The sequence below is a fragment of the Trachemys scripta genome, chromosome 10 (genome assembly GCF_013100865.1).
Source record: "Trachemys scripta elegans isolate TJP31775 chromosome 10, CAS_Tse_1.0, whole genome shotgun sequence".
Taxonomy (NCBI): domain Eukaryota; kingdom Metazoa; phylum Chordata; order Testudines; family Emydidae; genus Trachemys; species Trachemys scripta.
Window position 1 is genome coordinate 12,566,079 of NC_048307.1, and position 22,709 is coordinate 12,588,787.

General features: G+C 39.4%; 1 protein-coding gene across 6 annotated transcripts in view; it reads right to left on the reverse strand.

Moving 5' to 3' along the window:
- Nucleotides 1-4,620: 4,620 nt before the first annotated feature.
- GPR146 (G protein-coupled receptor 146) overlaps nt 4,621-22,709 on the reverse strand; it is a 65,736-nt gene continuing 47,647 nt past the window's right edge. For 2 of the 6 annotated variants that reach the window (XM_034784055.1, XM_034784059.1), the window contains exons 3-4: nt 14,822-14,925; nt 4,621-10,976 (exon numbers count right to left, since the gene is read on the reverse strand). In XM_034784055.1, the coding sequence (XP_034639946.1) occupies nt 9,931-10,932 (1,002 nt within the window). In that variant the 5' untranslated portion in view covers nt 10,933-10,976; nt 14,822-14,925 and the 3' untranslated portion in view covers nt 4,621-9,930. Of the gene's footprint in view, nt 10,977-12,074; nt 12,178-14,821; nt 14,926-15,990; nt 16,069-22,709 lie in introns of all 6 variants that reach the window. The other 4 variants (XR_004647457.1, XM_034784058.1, XM_034784056.1 and 1 more) reach the window with 4 other exon arrangements.

The following is a 22,709-nucleotide window of genomic DNA, read 5'->3' on the forward strand; positions in this document are numbered from 1 at the left end:
ACATAGGAATTGTTATTCTGGATCAGAAACCTCAGGGTTGATCTAGTCAAGCATTCTGTCACCAGCAGTGCCCAGTACCAGATGCTTCAGAGGAAGGTGCAAGAAACCCCTGAATTTTTTTTGGTTTACTGTTTTTTTAATTTATATCTCCCTCTGAATAGTAAGTCAGGTTAAATAGTTTGCTGTTACATTCAAGTTCTTTCCATGAAATCTATCTGTGTTTCAGGTTTGTTTTTTTACAGGAGGGTTCACCCTTATTCATCTCAGCCTTGCAACAGCAATGTGTGTGCTCTCATGCCTAAAATACTTGATTTTCATTCCCTCCCACGAGAGCTTATAGCAGTGCTCCTTCTTGTGTGCAGAAAGGAGCAGCATGTTGGCTCGCATGGTTTTGAGCAACTATGATCAAATGATGCCTGCTCTGTATATTTTACATTGACTGGGTTTTTAAAGCCCACAGTGATGTGGGCCCTGGCTGTATGCGAGGCCTCTTCCTATGTTTCTTTCTGACTGGTTTCTATGCTCACACATCACCTGTCTTTTCGAGATCCAGGAGTACTGTAGTATTTTAATCAGCAATTATTCTTTGACTGTGATGGGCCTTAATGTATGGAATTCACTCTCATAGAATATCAATCTATCTGTCCCCTTCTTCTTTTAAAAAAAACCCCTTAAATCTTTTTTTCCAATGGTGCGTTTTAACATGATTGCTGGTGACCTTATATTTATTACCTTCCTCTCTCAGCCTCATTTAGCACATTTATCTTCTGTTGCAGATGCCCTTTCTTTGCTTAAAGACTTTAATAGTGCATTTTATTATTTTAATATATCACATAGGACCTTAAGTTCCCACAGGGGGTGGGAAATGGAGGATTTACTTTAGAAACATAGTAGTAGTAATTCCTCTCTTTCTGTTTTGACCTGCAGAACATTTTATTCATGCTGCTATAGTTATGTATCTGGTTATTTCCAAATGCCCATGTGACCTGTTTAGGAGAAGTCTTTCAAGGCTTGGATTTGCTACAACAATCATGTTGAAGGAAGTGGTTACAGCAGAGTTGTTCCCCAACGTAATTAAATGCTATGTGATCTTGTAGTTGAGACCTAACTTTATTTCAACAGTCCGGCTTTGTCCAAGGCTGTAGCGCAGTTTTTGGACAACCATGGTTTCCAATAGCTGATTTCCTTGATTCCCTTGTTACAAATGAGCCTCTACTGTAGGTTGTCAACCCTCTAGGATTGTCCTGAAGTCTCCAGAAATTCAAGATTAATCTTTAATTAAAGATTGTCATATGATGAAACCTCCAGGAATACGTCCAACCAAAATTGGCAACCCTATTCTAGTGTGCAGAACCATTTATATGTCTAATCTAGATTTAGTGGGAATTTAGTGTAGACTATTTCAACACTATTATTTTTAAATTATATTTTATTAAAGTAAACTAACTGCTATAGTGAACTGTAAAAATATTCAGCAGGTGACCACAAGGTGGAGTTTCTAAAGAGTTTACAATCAGGGCCTTGATATTTCTTTAGCTCTAATTCTAGAATTAATTTGAATATTGTTTAAAAAACATTTCATATTAATGCTGAAACAAAACTTGTGTTAAAAAAAAAAAAGGGACTTGTTCTCTGTAACTCTCACCAGTTAATTTTAAAATGCAACAGATTGTACCAGCTTCAAGATCAGTTTAATCAGGGTAAAACTGTCAAACCTGGATGCCTAAAATAAGACTTCTAAATTCGTGTTTAAATAGCTAAATAAAATGGGCCTGGTTTTCCGAGGTGAGGAGCCCCAGTGCCTCCTCTTGACTTCATTGGGATTTGTGGGTATTCGGCACCTCTGAAAATGAGGCCACTTCTATTTAGGAGGTTAATATGTATTTGGAAGCCTGATTTTAGCCCTCCAGATTTGAACATTTTAGCCATATGTTAAACAAAGTTGTTCCAGTATTGAACCTTGCAGGTTTCAACTTTGTACTTTGCTCCCTGTATACCTCCCTACTCTTTTCTCCCACCAGGACTCCAGGTTGGCACTGATTTCCCCCCCCCCCCCGCTGTTTTTTAATCTCCTGTGTAATAAGCCCTCAAATGCTTTAAAATCCAGGTTGAACTGATTCACTTTCCTCTTGTCAGTGTTTGGTTGCAGTTTCAAAGAACTCTTAAGTATACTTAAAATCATTTGTACCATTTTGTTTTTTAAAACTACAAATCTTCTTATGAGAAACTAGTAAATTCAAAATCAGTCTCTGGGTGTGACATGCAATAATGTGGGAGCTGCACCTGCTAGAGTTAAAGTTGTTAATAAATATTATCTCCAAAATTTTGAGCATTCTTGTTGATATAATTAAAGATGTTGGTACTCAAACCCAGAGAAAAGTATACGGGAAATATTATTGCTTCTGATATACGAAATATTTAAATGAACAAAATAGACAAGAAAAGTGGTTCTATTTCCAACTTTATGAGGGTATTACAAATAATGAAATGTTTAAAAATAAAAAAAGGGAAAATGCCTCTTTTGGCTCATTTTTCTATATATGGAAAAATAACATTTGGAATATGTTGAAATGCTTTGATTGGTGGACAAGGGAAAAATTAAAAGTAATAAGTATAATACATGAGACACTTTACACTTAAATTCATTTGCTACATGGCAATCTAATGTTGCAGTTGTTTGACATAAATTTGATTGCTTTTATTCATAGATGAACCTGGCATTATTTAGTAAAAGTAGCAATAACTTGCACTTATTAAAAGCTTTGCAAAAATTAAACTTTCCAGCACATATTTGCGGCATGTAAGTGTTTTACTCACTTTTCAGCTGCATATATGGAGGCAAAAATGATTACTTGGCTTCTCAGGAATTAATTACAGAACTCTGCTCTCCCTTTCACGGTTGTCAATATTATTTAATTCCAATAAAGTCAGTGGCATCACTCAGAATTTCTACTAGTATGAGAGCAGAATTTGGCTCCAAACCTAACTACTGTACTATTGTCACTCTTTCTTAGTAAACATACATAATACAACTCCATTTAACTGAGTCTTGTTTTTTTTAAAAAGCTCAGTTATTTCCCCCAGGATTTTCATATATAGTCACCTGGCATATTTTCACTGCACTCTGACACAAACAACTCCCATGATTCTGTCCTCCCACCTCAGAATACTAGTAACTCTCACCTGAAGTGAATGAGAGTTAACATCCAGCAAGCAATAGGATCTTGGAACTGTGCACCCAAAAGGGCTAATTCGGAACTCTCGTACACCAGTTTTATACCAACGTAATTCAGAAGACTTCAGTGGACTCACTACTGATTTACACTAATGTAAATGAGATCAGGTCCAGGGTTCAGCCTCTACAAAACTCGTGGCCAGTTAGCCTGTTGTTTATAAACTAGTTTATCTTCATTAATATGAAACCTTTTGAACAAATGGGGTTGTAGTGTATAAAGCAAGATGATGAACACGGATTGTCTTTTTGTTGTGTACCATGGAAATGGAAAGTTCAACAGATGAACACAGGATGGATCATCTGAAACAGCCTTTAATATATTGCTCAACTAATTTGTTCATTGAGTGCTGGCTCTCTTATTTAGACTAGTAGAGTAGTGGTTCTCAACCAGGGGTACACGTATCCCTGGGGGCAGGGCCAGCTCCAGGCACCAGCCGAGCAAGCTGGTGCTTGGGGCGGCAGATTGAATGAGGCGGCATTCCGCCCAATCCTAGGGCGGCATGGCCGCTTTTGTGTGTGTGTGTGTGTTGTTACGCTCCGGCCGCCCTGTAGGGGGCGGTGGCGCGGAGGACGGGAGTGCCCTGCAGTAAGCCCGGCAGGGCAGCCCGCGTCCTTCCCTCTCAGCCGACCAAAGCGGCGCAGAGCCCTCCCAGCAGGCGGCGGGGCGGGAGGGGCCACGGGGCAGTGCCCTGCTGAAGCCCTGGCTGCCCTCCTCTCTCTCTCCCTCCCCCTGCACCCTGGCTCCGGCCGCCCCGCGTTTTTTTGTTTTTGTTTTTTGTTTTTTGTTGTTTTTTTTTTTGCTTGGGGCGGCCAAAAAGCCAGAGCCGGCCCTGCCTGGGAGTATGCGGAGGTCTTCCAGGGAGTACACCAACTCACCTACATATTTGCCTAATTTTACAACCGGCTACATAAAAAGCACTAACGAAGTCAGTACAAACTAAAATTTCATACAATTACTTGTTTATACTTCTCTATATATTATACAGTGAAATGTAAGTACAATATTTATATTCCAGTCAATTTATTTTATAATTATATGGTAAAAATGAGTTTGGTTTTCAAATGGAAAGTATGGAAGCTAGTGATTTTATCAATTAGCCAACACAAATCAGTCTGAAAACCAGCGGTAGCGATAACATAAGCAGATGCAGAGGTGAACAGTTTTGTTAGTTTATTGATTTGACATAATTGGCTCTTCTGAAAGCAGAGAGGCTACAAACCATAAATCAACTCAAAAATACTAAACTCTGTGAGAAAATAATACTGTTAATAATGGCACTTTTCTTGTGCTGACTTTCTAATGTATAGCATATGCAAATAGAAATTTATACAGTACACTTTAATCATTGAAAGAGGTTTACATTTAAATGGTGATAGACGTATCATTTTTTTGAAATAATTTAATAAATTCTTTGCAAATTTTTTTACATCAGTAGGCTACTTTTATCTGCATATATACAGTACTTTACCAATATTAATTCAAATGCAAAACAGATTGGCTCATATTTACAAAGCAATCAGAAACCTTCAGGCATTGAAATGGAAAGGCCCCACTTTTGATTTACTGGTGTTTGCTATGTTTGAGAACTTGTCATATCAAGGATTCGTTCATAAAACTCCTTATATTTTCACTATCCCATATTTAATTTTCCCCCAAGGACAGTTTCTAATGTATGTGCTCATATATTTTTATAGTTGTATAACCACTACAAAGTTGTTGCCCATTTGGATGTTTACTTCAATGTTTATTTTTTTTTAAATCACTACTGATCTAATATTCAAAGAGAGTGCATGCGAATACAGTAAGCCTTGTTAGCATTTCCCGAGAAAAGTAGTAGGGCAGTTGCATGTCATAGTGTCTATGGAGCAGCCAAAAGATTAGGGTCACTATTGAAAATAACAACCCAGTCTAATCCAGAAACAAAAATGAGGGGGTGGGGAGGGGAATCAATTGATGATATCCTCATATTTAAAATATTTCTGAGGATCTGTGCAAAAATATTTAACTTCAGGCACACACACATACACAAACTAGGACTTTAAAACAGTCTTCACATTTGTAGAGTATGTTGAAGAAAACTGATTAGAACTTTCTTCCCCTCCCCTCCCCCCCCATAAAAACAGCATCTTCCATTGTATTGGACAGCATTGAATTACAATGTCAAATCATTCCAATAAAACTGAAATGTCATAAAAAGACAACGGAACAGAAGCTAGTGAAGCTAAAACACAGTGAATGGTACCACGGATAAAGTGTGAGGCCCCACGTGAAAGAGTAGAAGAGCAAAATGAAACATGAAAATCAAATTTTATAGTACATTAAAAGTGACAAGAAATGATAATCTGATGAGGTTATAAAAGATCAATAGTGTGAAGCAGGGAATTTCATGTAAGTGGAAAAGGACAGAAATTAATGTGGCATTTTATAGTTTGCAAATGAAGAGGCTGCATGTTTGTGAAAATTAGGGATAAGATTATGTGTAGGGTGACCCGATAGCAACTGTGGAAAAAACTGGACAGGTGGTGGGGGTAGCGGGGTAATAGGCGCCTATATTAGAAAAAGTCCCAAAAAACGGGACTGTCCCTATAAAAATGGGACATCAGGTCACCCTAATTATGTGGGGACATAAAATTAGAAGTGAGCAAGGAAAGCAAATAGTGAGAGTTAAAATTGACAATGCAGTTAAATCTCTAAGCCAGGCTTAACATTCTGGAGGTGTGTTTTAAAGAGGCAATCAGTCTGGCGTGACTCTATAGTCACACCAGGTAAAGCCAGTTTCCTTCCTTCTAGAAATTGTTTCCTTGGATGCTGGACTGCACTTCAGTAACAACTTTTACAGGACAGAAATGCTGGGTTTAATGTTGCCCTTCAGGAAATGGATTTCCTTTTGGTAAGAAGAAGAGGAGAGTTTATTCTGCTAGATGGGTATAAGAGAAGTTTTATTATCTGTTCACTTGTGGGTGGGAATTAAAGAAGGCTCTCCTGCAATTGTTACAAGTACTCAGAGTAGACAAGGAAACAGATGATTTCTAAAAATGCCCATACAGAGCCAGGTTAAAGCACAGGCACAATAGGCCCTCACAAACTGAGTGCAGCTGGTGCCATGAAGTATCCCTTAGTCTGCAGACCGCCTGAAACAACAGCTCTGAGAGGTACGAGGTGCTCTGTTCATTTCAATGCGATGTTAACTCCAAAACCTATTGTTCTGGGAAGCCCCACCACCAGAAGCAGAAAGTGCAGTGGACCTGGTGTACACATCCACCTACCCATCCAAGCTGATACATCTCAGATGCTAGGTTAAATACTAGTCCCCACTGTTCAAAAAAAAAAAAGAGGGAACATCTGCTGCCAGCCTTGCTACTTTTGAGAGGGGGTGTGTGCATGTCTGTTGCCTCTCCTGTCTCTGGGAAGCAAGGGAGGCTCCCCTGCCACAACTACTCCAACCAGGGATGGGACCGCAAGGGTAGAGCCACCAAGAGTCTTGTGTCCTGGCACACCTTGTTCCCCACATTGCCTCCATCTTTTTCTGTGCCCATAACATTGTGCCGTTGTTTAAAAGATTTCTACAGCAAATGAATGGAATAAAGTTTAATGACTTTAGAAATGCTGCAAAGAAAGTTAGAAGCAGTTTTTCAAGCAACTAGTCTGAGCTCTTTAGGACAAGTAGCACTTGACTGAACAGAGCCAGCAAGCTCTTGGGAAAGAGGATCTCATATTGAATTAAGCTGGAGCTGCGAGAGGATGCAGTTGCTATGGCAAAAAGAAAGATGCATTTGTGTCCCTATGCCTGTGTTTTCAGAGAAATGATTTGAGCGAGTTCCACTTCAGAAATAAGTTTCAAGAAGATGAGATAGTAGAGCATGAAGAGACTTGGCAACATAGCAAAAATTATTTAGAGGAGGAGATTCATGCTTGTTAATTGGCGCTTTCCATCCTATAAAGAAGCTGCTAATGAGGTAGTGAAGAGCTCACTTTTAAATCTCTCTACCTTTTCATTTTTACATTTAAAATAAAGGCAAGATTTTTGATACTATGGCACTGAGAGGCTCCATAGTACTGGAAAACATAAAGGCAGATACTGAATGTGTGCAAAATTTAACGGCTGTCTGATATGCTGGTCAGAAAAGAGATTTGAGAGATGACTGTTACAGTATTCTATTTATTACAGTAGATTATATTTAGTGAGATTCAAGGCACATGATATATGAAGAGCATGAATGATCATGTGGCTGAAAGGGGTGTATTGGCTCAAAATTAGGTGAAATGTAAATCAGACACAGTAACAGGGAAAGGTCAGGTTCATTCCCATCAGCTGGTATGAGGGAGATTTGTGAACTAATCAACACACTGAACCTATGAAAAGGATCAATATGATTGAGTTGAATAGTCCTTCAAGTGGTTTAATGTACAGGGAATTAAGAGTAAAATTATTTTGAGCAAAGTCTTAATTAAAATAAGTAATTATTAAAAATATAGAACAAGATACCAAAAAGAACAGTAGAGGATAATCAACATGTTCATGGGAGAGCTGAATAAATTACTATCCAGAGAGGAGAAGCAGAGACAGGTGTGTGGAGAATTGAATGGAATAGTACTGAAGGGGAGGAGGGAAAAGAAGTGGTAAATAGATTGTGAGCTCACTCTTCCTGGTTCATATAGTTTGTAATCTATACAGAAACAGACAAAAAACCTGAGACAGTGTATGGTGAAATGGTACTATTAATAACTAAAAGGGTTTTAAAGTTATTTTTTCTCCTTATTTCTTCTGCAGCAGAATCTTGCTAATTTACACTTTGGTAAACTGTAAATACGCACTAATGTGAAATTTTAGTTTTGCAATTTAACTTCTAAACCAATGGAATTCTGCCACTGTGTTGAGACAGGGCCAGTGTAGATGATGTCATGTTCCCCACAAGCCAATAGAAGAGTACCAGCTCATCTTCTGGCTTCTCTGCTGTCTGCCCAAAGGGAGGGCACTTACAGTTAACCATTGGATCAGATGCTCTCCCTGAACGTTTCCTAGCCCCAAAACCTCTCTAATTTGCATTCCCCTGTTCGTGTAGGTCAATGAGGTTCCACTGTTTGTGTTTGCAGAATCTCTGTTTTTCAAATACTCTCTCAACTGTAAAATTTGGCAATCTGCACTGAATTTCTTCATCACTATTGTGAATTTAAAAAATTCAATTGATACAGTGCATTCTGGAGTCAGGCTGCAAGGAGTTCCACGAAATATTTAGCAAATAACTAGTGCTGGTTTGAATGAATAAATATCTATTTTAAATATTATTCCTATTATGGATTATTTTCCTTATTTCTTTTATGTATAACTTGGCTTATTCTATATTAAATAAAATACAAATTATTCTTGCTTATGTAAACAAAGCAATTTCAACTGGTTAAATTTAGAAGCTAAAAATGTATGTTTAATAATACTAGAAACTATAGAATTTTTCTTTTCATTCTGCATCATTTTACATTTCCTGTCACTTCAAGTGCTTGAATTTTGGTACTTAAAAAGTAAGATAGTGATAACTAAGCCTATCTTAAGAAAGACTGCTCATAGCCTGACACATTTTAAAGGAAGCAACATATTGTTCTTCCTAGTAACTTATGAGACTTACAAAGGGCTCCAGGTCCTCGCCCATTTTAAAACAATACCTACATCGAAAGCTTTCCCCCTCCCCCCAAAGTTTAACAATGTCCCATGATTAAAGAGACTTCAATTTATTACTGTCACCAGCATATCCCTTAAAAATGCAAAATGTTCATTAGAAACGTATTTATTTGTTTAAAATAATTCACTCTATTTACATGAACTTTTGTGGACCATAACACTTAGCCAAACATTCTTCAACCATGTACATTTTACTTTCACTCTAACTTCATGAACCATTGTATCCTTCGTTTTAATATGCAGAGCAAATATCTCTTCATTCCCTTAAAATAGTTAATAAATATTTCTGAATCATTGAAATGTTTTTATGATACACAGAGAGCAATGAAGACTTAAATGCATGTTTGTTAATTGTTACATCTAGGAAAATTTGATTTGTCAAAGATATTAAAATGTAGCTAAGTCTGCATGAGCATATCCTTTCTTAGAATTGCATTTTAGGTTCCTCTTCCCTTCTTTGGGGAAGGGAGAGGAAGCAAATTAATTAAATACTAAAGTAAATTATAATTAACACTTCACTATTAAAACTTACATAGTTGAACAGTCTGATCTTTAACAGAGATCATCTTCATTGAAAAGATGCTGTCTTCACCACCACCAAGAATAGCTCTACTTTTAAAATTAAAACAATTGTGTTCCTTTATATGGAGAGTAAAATGCTTCTTTTTCCTGTATAAGATAACAAAGTGCTGTGTATTCAATCAAGGCTTCATTTAACCCCTTAGTGATTTCTTCAGACAGGATTATTAGAACTGTGAAGACAAAGCTTATGCTTTTTAACTGACTCAGTGCATTGAAAATACTGGAAAACACAGGTATTATAACATGTAGACAGACGCTTAAGAGATTTTTTGCAACCATTTTTACTATCTGTAGGTTTAAACTGTGGAAGCTCTTTTCAAGCCTCCTTGCTAGGTGCTCCCAAATAAACGATCTTTAAGAATCAACAAAACATTGTCACATACTGAGTACAGTATACAAAGTACTGCAGTAATTGAGGACCATGAGATTCTTTCACATCTACGTCATAACTTGCTGAACTACTGTGCGTTCATGAGAACATCCTTGATTTCCACAGTGTATTCTTTTAAGCAGCCGTCGTAATTTGTGGGGAAAGTTTTTGTTAATATATCGGTAGAGTAGAGGCATTACAAAACTACTTGAGAAAGCCAACAATTTTGATAAACCCTTCATAAAACGTAATATTCGAATGTAATTCTCATCTGTAAGTTTTCCTTGCACATTAATAAATGTGTTTACCAAAAGAGTTACATAGTAGGGTGTCCATAATGTAAACTGTGTACAGACTGTAGCAATCAAAAGCCTGTGCATTGAAGGATCTAATCTTCCAGTGTCTTGGTCCAGTGGTGTAGCTTCATGACGTATTCGCAAAATTAACACAAATGCGTACAGTACAGCAAGAGCTGGTACGACATACCCAATAAAAACCATAATGGCATCTGCTGCTTCTTTGTTTTGCATCTTGGAACATTCAATTATTTTAGTGGAGACATGATTGCAGACGTAGAATAAGAGAGATGAAAAACTTGTAAGCATAGCTCCTCCCCAGATGAACCCACAGACGTGTTTTGTGTTGTACACGCTTGACATATAAGTTCTTGGTAAAGCACGTTCAATGTAGTAGTCCAGGCTGAGCAATGTAGTAGAGTACATGATAACTAAAGATGAAACATTGAATAAAATGAGTAATGTAATATAAACTTCATTGTTAATATTCCAGATGGCCCATTTTGTATTGGCAGGTCCTAGAAGGTACATTGGTGCCATCGCACTGATGATGAGGCCAGCAATTGCAATATTGACAAAGTAAACATCCGGCATTGTCATAGTTGCTTTGTTACAGAGATTAACTAGGACCAGCAGGGCATTGTAACAAAAGCCAACTGGAAAACAGATGATGAGGTAGAGTAGGGAAAAGATGAAAAGAACCAGATGGAAGTCATGGCAGAGATGCTGGTTCTCGCTGTTCTTGGTACTATTGAAAGCTTCACAGTGCCACATAGTGATCTTAACTTTTGTATCTTTTCTTCTGGTTACCAGCTTTTCTGAAGGGAGAGAAATAGCAAAAGTAAATAAATTGTTCATGTTTTAAATTCTAAATAAAATAGAATCCAAGCATGAAGAAAACATCTCAGACACCATACATGATCATTTTATGTGCTATAAATGGCTAAAATGCCTGGGCTCTTGTTAGTCTAGAAGAAAATTGTTTATGGCCCAAAATTATGTTTGAGGAATTTTAGTACATGTGCTGAATTCTTAATAATAATATAATGAAATAATGAATAGTTTGTTATAAGGCATGCAACAGAAGTTAACACATAAGCTATACCTCTCAAAAATAAGCTCCAACAGATATATAGTACAACACATTTGACTACTATTACGCAGCACCCTTAATAAACAAACACAGTACAGAGGGAGCCAGTAGTAAGCTGGAGAAAAATGGAAGGTTTTAAGATGAATTTTAAAAAGTGGAAGTGACACAGAGAATGGACTGTAGAATTCTATATGGTGGAGTCAGCATAAATAAGAGAGTGATTTCCCCAGCAGAGAATGTAAGAAGGGAACAGCCATGAGGCCAAGATAGATCAGAATGGGAGGTGGGAGCAGGTGGCTAATAGGCCAGTGGTAAGGTGGACCAAGGCCACAAAGAATTTTGAAAACTAAATGTATTTCTAGTGGTGTTTCCAAATGAAGGCTTCAAATCTATGAACACTTAGATACTTTACCCATTGATTTCAGTGGGACTACACATGTAAGTAAAGTTATGTATGTAGTTCAGTGTTTGGAGGATTGGGGCCCAATTTATTAATTGTTACCTTCCTTACCTAGAGAATAATTTCAGAAAATATAAGTACCGGTAAGGGGTTTTTTTTGTTTTTTTTTTGTTTTGCAATAGCATTTTAAAATATTCCTTTCTCAATTTCCACATTTAGCATGATTTTGTTAGAGTTTTGCCCCTATTATTAACATTGAAATCTGCAGTTTAATAAGAGATATGGCTAATTTTCCACGTTGTGTGTCAAATATTGCACTATGTTACATTTATAATGTATATTTCAAAAAAGGAGTTTATTTCTTACAAATTATGGAGGGAGTAATGCCTTTTCCATAATATTAATTAAAGATTGTTAGCTTACCATGATAAGTCTAAGATGAGGATAGTGTAGGAGTTCAGAAAGGTTTGGTGTCCCGCAACTTGAAAGACATCTCTGAGATGCATGTTTCAAGTCTCTACTTTTCCTAACTCATAGAGAATATACATAGACGATCCTTATTATTTCCAGCATAAAGAAAATACTGAAGTCAGCACTTCAAATAAAATCAAGAAATGTGTACATTGACACTAAATACACATTGTAATGTTATGAGAGCCGGGTATCAGGACAGTCTCATTTCATTTCAGAAGGGTAAGAATTATTCACCCTTCCTCTTCCTGAATTGCTTGAACTCTTTAAAAGGAACCCTGATCTTTAAACTCTTTAAAAACCCTGTACACTAGAGTTTGTCCAGCTACTCCATGCTTAATAAACATAAGGATAACTTTTCTACTAAAACCAGTTTTAATCTAAAACAAACCGAAACAGAAGCTCTGAGTTTGCGAAAGTATGGAAGAAATCTCCCTCTAACATTGTAAAAATGAAAATATCCATGGCTGTGGTATCAGCACTGGGGTATTCCCACAGTACTATATTGTACCATCAGTTTTTAAGCAGAACTCCCCATTGAAGTACATGGGGAGGTCTGTTTAAAGATTGCTGACATCTGTCCCCCAGTGTTGATCTGTATGGGGGTGATCTTATATGTCAAACACAGAGCGATAGTTAGATGCTCAGTATTAGTTTAAATTCTTTGTTTTTAATGTATGAGGGAGAGAATGTGAGCACACATAAGCACACTTTATAAAAAGAAATAAAAGGGAGACAAGATTAATCAAATATGTAATAAAGATTTCACAATTAAAATGAATGTCACTAGACAGCATGTTTAACTAAATGAACTGCCTTGGATTGAATTACACAAAATGAGTTTTGTAAACACAATAGGGCCACATTTGACTCTCAGCTTCACAGGTGTAATTCAATTGAAATGTCAAAGGAGTTGCACAGAATTTGACTCTGAGTCTGTAAGGCTTAATCCCCATACCTATTGCTGCTGGTTAGTGGGTGTGTTTGTATTTCCAATTACCTGTATCCATCATGTTCCTGCAGCAAGAATCAATCCAAAAATAAAATTGGGAAAATGAATCTCTTAACTCACTTTTAAGAATGGACTTTTCTCAGAAAAACTTTTTTTTTTTTTTCAGCAGAAGTACAAGGTAAATGTTTAATAATTGTTTTAAAGTAGCCTTATTTTCCTAGCTGATTGTATTTTTTCCTTTAGTGTGTTCATAAGCTACAGCATTGCAATGGTACACAGTATCTTAGTTTTGTTTAAGTTGTCTCTTAAAGCTTGATATTATCCTTGAAAAATCTAAAGCAGTCTAGTGGTTTGAGCATTGGCCTGCTAAACCCAGGGTTGTAAGTTCAGTCCTTGAGTGGGCCACTTAAGGGATCTGGGGCAAAATCAGTACTTGGTCCTGCTAGTGAAGGCAGGGGGCTGGACTCAATGACCTTCCAGTTCTAGGAGATAGGATATCTCCATTAATTTATTTATTTTATTTATTTTCTTGTACAGGAAGTGTACGCTATTTTAAATATGTTGAAAATATTGCTGGTGACAGCAACCACAAGTCAACTCATTACATTTTCAGTGAGTTGGTTCAACTAATTTTGCAGACTGAGAGCTAGACACTGCAAATGGATCCACCCAAGTCTACCCCTGCACCCATGTGGAGCCCCTCTGACTGCAGTGGAGCTATGTATAGACACGGGTTTTCCCAGGGAAATCCATTTTGTAGTATCTAACCCTAAGTGACTAATAGTCATTACCCCAGACTAAATTACGTTAGACACAAAATACTTCCCTTTCTATTGTCTCATACTGAAAAGAATGCCATTTTCATCTGTGCATTTAATGTTTGGTTCTGCAAATGTTTAAAGATTAAAACCATTATGTTTATATCATTTAAATTAAGTTAAATTTAATGTCATACTTACATCATAGGAACTGTAGGCAATTTTTTTTTTGTCCAGTAATTTTCTTGTAAAATTACAGAACTCTCATTAGAAATGAACATAAATGAAGTGATTCTAAACTCCATAATAAACATACTTTCTGGGGAAATATATAGTTAAAAGGTGTCTAAAATACTAGACAAACTACTTTTTTGAAACAAAAGCACCTGGTTTTTAAGCATGCTTATTATTCACATGAGAAACTACTGTACCTGATGATGCATTTGAAGAAGTGAGGTTTTTACCCACGAAAGCTTATGCCCAAATAAATCTGTTAGTCTTTAAGGTGCCACCAGACTCCTTGTTGTTTTTGTAGATACAGACTAACACAGCCACCCCCTGATACTGTACCTATTGGGTATACAGCTATATAGTGTCCAATCCTGCATTCCTTATTCAGCCGAACCTCCTGATCATTTCAAAAGGAGTTTTGCCTGAGTAAAGACTGTAGGATTGGGTCTTTAGGATGCTTGAAATTGAGTTGTCTCACTTGATAAATCTGAAGCAGTTATTGTTCAGTTTTAGATCAAGTCTCATGCAAAAATAAATCCTGTAGTTCCCCCATACGTTGTAGTTTGACTGTTTTCCCCAAATGCCCTCCTCTCCAGCTTCCCTTTTTTACACTAGTATTATATTTAAATTTAATACCCAATTCTGGTTTTATAAATCAACTCCTTGCCCACTACTCCTAAATTTCTGCTTGTCTTTCACTTTCTCGTGGCCCCAACTTTATTTCATTAGCTTTGTTGTAAGACCTTTTAAATTCTTACCTTCAGTTCATGTTGCGCACTCCTTTGTACTTCAAGGTCCAAACACAGTTGGTAACTAACATTTCAGAGGAAGGAAGTAGACTGAAAAGGGCTGTCTTGTTTCTCTGTGAAAACATTGTGATCTCCTATCAGCAGAACACATACAGCATGGTATTTTCTGTGCGTGTGTGCGCTGCACTTGTTTTTCCTCTAGTAAATTACTCACAAAGTTTCTGCTTCACTTGGCAAGCTACTGTGGCTCCTCCCTTTCTCTGTTTACAGCTATTTTTAAGAAATGAGAAGCCGTGCTCAAAGGGGAGTGGACTGTTCGATTAAGCTGCTAAATGTTAGAGCTTCAGGTTTACCACTAAAGCATATAGGCTCCTGGAGCACTCTGGTTGTTTGGTAATCAGACAGTTGCATTTGCATTTTTTCTCCCCTACTTCTTTCTCATTAAATGGAAGATTTAACTTGCTGGGCAGCAATTGTTCAAGGATGTATGCAGTGTTTGACTTTGGAAACTATAATTGAGAAATTCAGCTTAAGGTTTTATTTTTGTAGGAGATGCATCCTAGATAGTACAGCATATCTAAATACAGATTACAAGACACTGAAGTGTCCCTACTACTTACATAAGAACTAGTATGTATTATGAGTTGTTAAAAACAAATTCAGAAAATTTACTTTCAGTTTAGAGATTGAAAATATAAAAGGCATTGTAGTGAAATGTGAATGTATAACTGTATGTTGCATTGGGCTTTGTGCAGGCATTTATATTCTAATTTAAAAAATCAGGAAATGGAAAAATTAATGTTCTCTAAGCACTTTTAATTCACTTCCCAGGTGTGTGTACGGACAAGATACGTGAGGTAAAATCTTGTTGGTTCCCCTTCTGTTGTTAAGAGAAACAAGCCTGTATATGGATGGACAGACAGACACAGCATTTCTGAGAGCTTGAACTATGCTGGCTGAACTATGGTTTGGCAATTTATTTTGTACTTTTCATTTTTACTCTAGCTGTTCTTTTGTTTGTACAGAAGCCATTCAGACTATTAACATACTTTTCCCAGATGAAGCAAAATAGAAGGATTTACTGGAAAAAAGAAGCTATTACCTGATTTTCAATGTACATTTTAATTGACAGTATCAACCAAAAGCAAAATATTGCTTTACTTTTTGCCTTCACTTACTTTATAGCTGTGGTGCAGATGCTTTAGTTTCCCTCATTGTTATTAGGGATTTATTCATCTGTATAGAATAGATTCTCTCTAAGCCAGATAGATAAACAGGGTTTCAAACAGTGATATTTTAAGTTTTGATTATTTTTCATTTGACTTAAAAAAAAATAAAGCTTCCGCCATGAGACACTGGAATTTTTGCTGTGTAAACTCGCAGAACCTTTTGTCTAGAAAATAATCTTTTGCTTAAACTATAGATTTATCATATATGTGTGAAATAGCTAACTAAACCAGGCTGTATGAGCTTTGATAACTCATATTCACAAGTTAAAAATATTGACTGTCAATCACATCTAACCAGTAAATTAATCATGTGTACTTTTAGGTCTACGACTCTTGCACATTGCTACCTGATCCTGCATTGTTTGGAGGTCTCTAAACTCCTGTTGGCTTTATAGAGATTGAAAAGAACAATATTGTATAATGGGAATGAAGGTGCCTAGCACCTTACTGGGCTGTATAGAATTTCTTCAGATCAGGCTTGAGATAACAACTGGAAAAGAATTGTCAGAAGTGTGGCAATGATACTGTAATCCTAGCTTGATAGTTAATCAAGTGTTTGTATAGTACTTTGAGAATTTAAGTGCTGTTATTGATTGTAATTATGGTGCTTTCCCCCCAGAATTACCAGTCACTAGTCCCGTGGTTCCCAAACATTTCATGCTGCACCCCTCTTTGAGCTGAAGAGGGTGGCTTAAAACTATATGGAAATATCTATGCTCAATAAAACACCTTGTAACATAAGGGCAATGAGGCCCTAGAACAGGGGTGGGCAAACTTTTTGGCCCGAGGGCCACATTGGGGTTGCAAAACTGTATGGAGGGCTGGGTAGGGAAGGCTGTGCCTCCCCAAACACCACCCTAATTGCCCCCTCCCACTTCACGCCCCCTGACTGCCCCCCTCAGAACCCTCAACCCATCCAACCCCCCCTGCTCCTTGTTCCCTAACTGCCCCCTCCCAGGACCCCCACCCCCTGGAGCCCCACCCCCATCCAACCCCCCTGCTCCCAGTCCCCTGACTGACCCTATCCACACCCCCGCCCCCTGACAGGCCCCCCAGGACTCCCACGCTTATCTAACCCCCCTGTTCCCTGTCCCCTGACCGCCCCCCCCTCAGAACCTCTGCCCCATCCAGTTGCTCTGTCCCCTGACAATCGCCCCCCCCCCCCCATCCAACCTCCCAGCCCCGGTCCCCTTACTATGCCGCTCAGAGCAGCATGTCTGGCAGCCGCGCCACCCAGCCGGAGCTAGACACGCTGCCACTCTGCTCAGCAGGAGCGCGCAACCCTGCCACCAAGAGTGCTGCCCGCACGGCAGTGTGGCTGGAGGGGAGGGGGGAGAGCAGGGGAGGGGCTGGGGGCTAACCTCCCCTGTCGGGAGCTCAAGGGCCAGGCAGGATGGTCCCGCAGACCAAATGTGGCCTGTGGGCAGTAGTTTGCCCACCTCTGCCCTAGAAGCACAGATAAAATGCCTTTAGCATTAGTGCAGAGGAGAATACTACTTGATGCAGGGTGTTGGGCTGAGTAACCCAAGAGGCCTCTTCCAACCCTGTCATTTATGATTATATGGTGCAGCTGGTGACCAGTTTGACTGGTGAGGTACTTGTAATTGTTTGTATGCTATAAGACTGGTGGTGTAAGGTAGTGAATTGAGTGCAGTATGAGAGAAGCAAAGAACAAGTGACTCGTTCACAAAATACTATTGAATCAAACAGTAGGTTTCAAAAATACAAGCGAAAAGGCCAGAGTTGGCCACAAGGTGGAACAGACTAATTTCTCCACAGCTCTTGCAATCATAACTTATTTTGGCCCAATCTTGTGAAATGCTGAGCGCCTTCAATTCACTGGTAAAACCTCATTTGGAATAATGTGTACAATTTTGGTCAGCCATGTTCAAGAAAGACACAATTAAATTGGAACAGGGGCAGAGAAGAGCTAGTAGGATGATTAGGGGAAGAGGATGGCCTATCCTATGAGATGAGACTGGAAGAGCTTGGTTTGTTTAATCTAGCAAAATTAAGACTGAGAGGGGATGTAATTGCTCTCTATAAATATATTGGGGGGGAGACGGGAAATACCATGGGAGGGTGAATAACTGTTTAAGCTAAAGGACAACGTTGGCACAAAAACAAATGGATATAAACTGGCCATGAAGAAATTCTGTCTGGAAATTAGAAGAAGGTTTCTAACCATCAGAGGAGTAAGGTTCTGGAACAGCCTCCCAATAGGAGTTGTGGAGGCAAACAACTTAACTAATTTAAAGAGAGCTGGACAAATTTATAAGTGTGATTGTATGGCGGAGTTGCTTGTGATGGTAGGGGGTAGGACTCAGTAGCCCAGGAGCTCACTTCCAGATTGTTTAATGTTCCTAAATGTTCATGTTTCAAGGTTACAGCCGGCCACCTGCAGGGGTCAGGAAGAGATTCCCACTCCCCCCACCATGCATGCATGTTTGTTTTTAAATCTCCTTCCTCTGAAGCATCAGGGTTGGCCACCGCTGGAGATAGGACATTGGTCAGGGTGTACCAGGGCTCTGAGGTAGCACCAAGCATTCTCTTTGGCTGGTTCTTGCTCACATGCTCAGTGTCTGATAGCCAAATGCGTAATCGGGAAAGAATTTTCCGCTAGGTCAGATTAGCAGTTATCTTGGCTTTGGGTTTTTTTTTAATCTTCCTTTGCAGCATGAGGGTGTGGGTCACTTGCCAGGATTATCTGGATATATCTCACTTAATCATTTCCCAGCCATTATGGCGTCCTCAGGTACTGGTGCACTTCAGCCTATCCTACGAGAGGAGACTGGAAGAGCTTGGTTTGTTTAATGTAGCAAAATTAAGGCTGAAAGGGGATGTGATTGCTCTCTATAAATACATTGGGGGGGAGACGGGAAATACCATGGGAGGGTGAAGAGCTGTTTAAGCTATGGCAGAGAATAGTCTAGTCTCCTGTGGGCTGTAATACATTGGTCTAAAATCTGTTGTGTTTCGTGTTTGGGTGCTGGGGGGTGTTGGTGGTATGTGATACCAGAAGGTCAAACTAGGTGATCTGGTGGTCCCCTTCTGGCTGTAAACTATGAGACCGACTCCGTGACACTTATTTTTATTTAAAAAAAAAAACAATGAAGCTTCCAAATAGTACACACAGCTAATATTTGCAACCCTTTGTTTCTGTACTGTGACATTTGTCTCCTCTCCCCCAGTTGTGTTGTGCCTCCTTGTCCTTATTTAGATTGTCAACTCTCTGGGAGTTTATATATGAACAGGGCCAGGCAAATGAGACTCCAATCATGACTGGGTCTTGTGAAGACATTCCTTTAACTATTTGGGTAGAGAGAAAAACCATAATCTAGAAATGACGACAAGGGTTTTTCAAGATGAGCATTCCTGCTGACTGTTCTATGTAACACTGCAGCGTGTCTGACTCCAAAAGGAAAAGTATCTCAGAGTTTGTTTTATTCAGAAATGAATACCCATCCGCAGTGGTTCTCAAACTTTTGTACTGGTGACCCCTTTCACATAGCAAGCCTCTCATTCTGACCCCCTTTATAAATTAAAAACACTTTTTTATATATTTACCACCACTATAAATGCTGGAGGCGAAGCGGGGTTTGGGGTGGAGGCTGGCAGCTCATGACCCTCCATGTAATAACCTTGTGACCCCCTGAGGGGTCCCGACCCCCAGTTTGAGAACCCCTGCATCAGAGGGTATATTCCCTTTCTTCTTTCTCTCTTTTATTCTTTATTTGGTCTGTTTCTCTCTCCTCCTCTCCTCCCTCCCCCCCTTCTTTTAAACTAAAATATGAGAACATTTCAGATAAGCTCAATAAAATGGAAGATTGCTTACAGGGAGAAAGACAAAAGGATTGATTAGTTTGGAAACCACAATAACAACTGCCAAAGGGCATGTTGCCGATTAAACTGCATTGTCTCTGGGACTAACTGGCAATGTGGTAGCAAACAGTAATCTGGAAAATCTTGAGAACTAAGCAGGATTGGCAATTTCCCAGGAAAAACTAATTTAGGACATGGTGCTGGTAAATATCAGCTTCAACTGGGAAAGGGAAAAATGATGGCATCAGTGCCCAGCAAGTCCTGCAAGCATAGAATGAATCTGTTCAAACTTTGGATACATCCATTCAAAACTGAGGAACAGGCTCAGTCTATCCACTACATCAAAGGTGCTCTTCTGCTACAGAATACTGCATGGCCAAATGGACCTGAATTGGTGGTCTATAACCCTGCATACCTCTGATTGCTTAGTACTTCAAGCCTACAACTCTGCATTATTGTCATTTACACATAATCAGATGTTTTTGACTCTTATTCATATAATATTGAAAACTGAAATATGAGTCATGACAGGCATTTATATCTTAAATAGTAATAATGACTGGAAGCAGTGTAGAGAAAGGAAACTAAACAAACTTTACATGATGATGACTTACACAATCGCCTTTCCCAGAACAGGAACATTTGGAACACAAGAAGTGACAATTTAAATGTCAACATTGTTGATTACTTCACTCTTGATCATTTAACATGAATATCCGGTCATTGCCATTATACTACCATCCCAATCCACCTGCCATGCCTTTTTGTGTGCTGCTTTTTCCCAAACAAACAATTTCTCCAATGACAGGTTTCAGAGTAGCAGCCGTGTTAGTCTGTATCCGCAAAAAGAAGAACAGGAGTACTTGTGGCACCTTAGAGACTAACAAATTTATTAGAGCATAAGCTTTCGTATGCATCCGAAGAAGTGGGCTGTAGCCCACGAAAGCTTATGCTCTAATAAATTCGTTAGTCTCTAAGGTGCCACAAGTACTCCTGTAATTTCTCCAATGCAGTTACTCGCCATCAGTCCAAAATTCTGCAGTACATTGAAAACTAAGAAGTTGAGGCAGCATAAAATGACTGTACTTTATATCAAGGTGAATAACAGAAAGGTTGCTGTATATCTTGTAGTATTCATTTTCATATTTGGGTCAGTAAAAACTTCCATTTTTAAATTTAAATGACCCCACTGCAGAATTTCCTGTATGCTACACTAGTATGTCACATAAACTGTTTGCTGTGGAGCACTTCACATCTTCAACCTTAAAATACATGCACATGAAATTCAAAGCTGAACATAAATCGAATTTTCTTTTAATATGAAATACTGTGAACCTAGAGACCTAACAAAGAAGCAGAGAAATATAAGTAACTTAGAAAATAATTCATTCTATAATGATGTGTTTAGCAATAACTTTCAACAGATTTAGGCCTGTTGATGAATTTGGCTTATCCTATGTAATGGAAGTATTTAGTCAAACAATTTACTCTGACTTCTTGAAAATAATGCACCATTTGGGTCATTACGTATTAAAAACAGAATCTTATTCTATGTATCAGTCTTTGGGACGATTTGTTATCTGATTGACATTTAAACTAACACAGTTTTCATCTTGTCTTGCAAACTCTTGCAGACCACAGAATACCAGTGCATAGAGCAGTTATGATTGCTTTTAAGAGAAAATATTTTACCTTTTATGGAGCCAAAACCAAAATAAGAATGGGAATGGGTACATCAAGATCACAAGATACAAACAAATACTAAGGTACTATTTGTGAAAGCACAGAAAGTTACAAGACATTTCAGAATTAAAGCCCTGAAATGTTTTCATTTAATCTGTAAAAGGAAACTGATGGAATCCTGTCCATGTAAAATATACCATTCACATCTTCTTTTATGGGGCAGCACAAGTGGCCAGATTTCAGAATCTCCATCATACTTAAGAGTTACTTGTTGAGCAGGGGAAGCAGGTTTGTATAATTTTTGGTGGTGCCCAGAATGGGTCCAAGTCCTTCCTGCCCCCCCCCCCCACACACACACCTGCCTAAGGCTATGGGAGAGAGTTTGGGTGTGAAAGAGGTGTGGGCTCTGGGAGGGAGTTTGGGTGCAGAAGAGGTGAGGACTCTAGGAGAGAGTTTGGGTGCGGGCTCTAGGCTGGGGCAGGGGGTTGGGGTGTAGGAGGGGGTGCAGGCTCTGGGAGGGACTTTGGGAGAGGGAGGGAGTTTGGGTGTAGGAGGGGGTGCGGGTTCAGGCTCTGGGAGGGACTTCGGGTGTGAAAGGGGTCAAAGGTCGGGCTCTGGGAGGGAGTTTAATGCTGGGGCAGGTGGTTGGGGTGCAGGATGGGGTGTGGGGAGCAGGCTCTGGGAGGGCGTTTGGGTGCAGGCTCTGGGCTGGGGCAGGGGTTTGGGGTTCGGGAGGGGGTGAGGGTTGCGGCGCTTACCGTGGGTGGCGTGGCTCCCAAAGCTACCCAAGGGGTCTCCACGCTCGCTGCTGCCCACAGGCGCCGTCCCCTTGGATCTCATTGGCCACAGCTCCCGGCCAATGGGAGCTGCGGAGTTAGCAATCGGGGTGAGGGCAGCACGTGGACACACACACACACACACACACACACACACAGGGGTCACAGGGACATGCCGTACCAGCCACTTCCGGGAGTGGCATGGAGTAAGGGTGGGCAGGAAGTCGCCTTAGGCCCGCTGCACTGCCGGTGGTAGCGGCTGGGGCCCCCGGGACCTTTTAAATCGCCTGGGGGTGTTCTCCGAGAGACACTCCGGGGGAGGTGCGCGGGGCGGCAGGCAGGGCTGGGGAGAGATCTGGCCCCATAACTACAGCAGAGCTCCCAGAG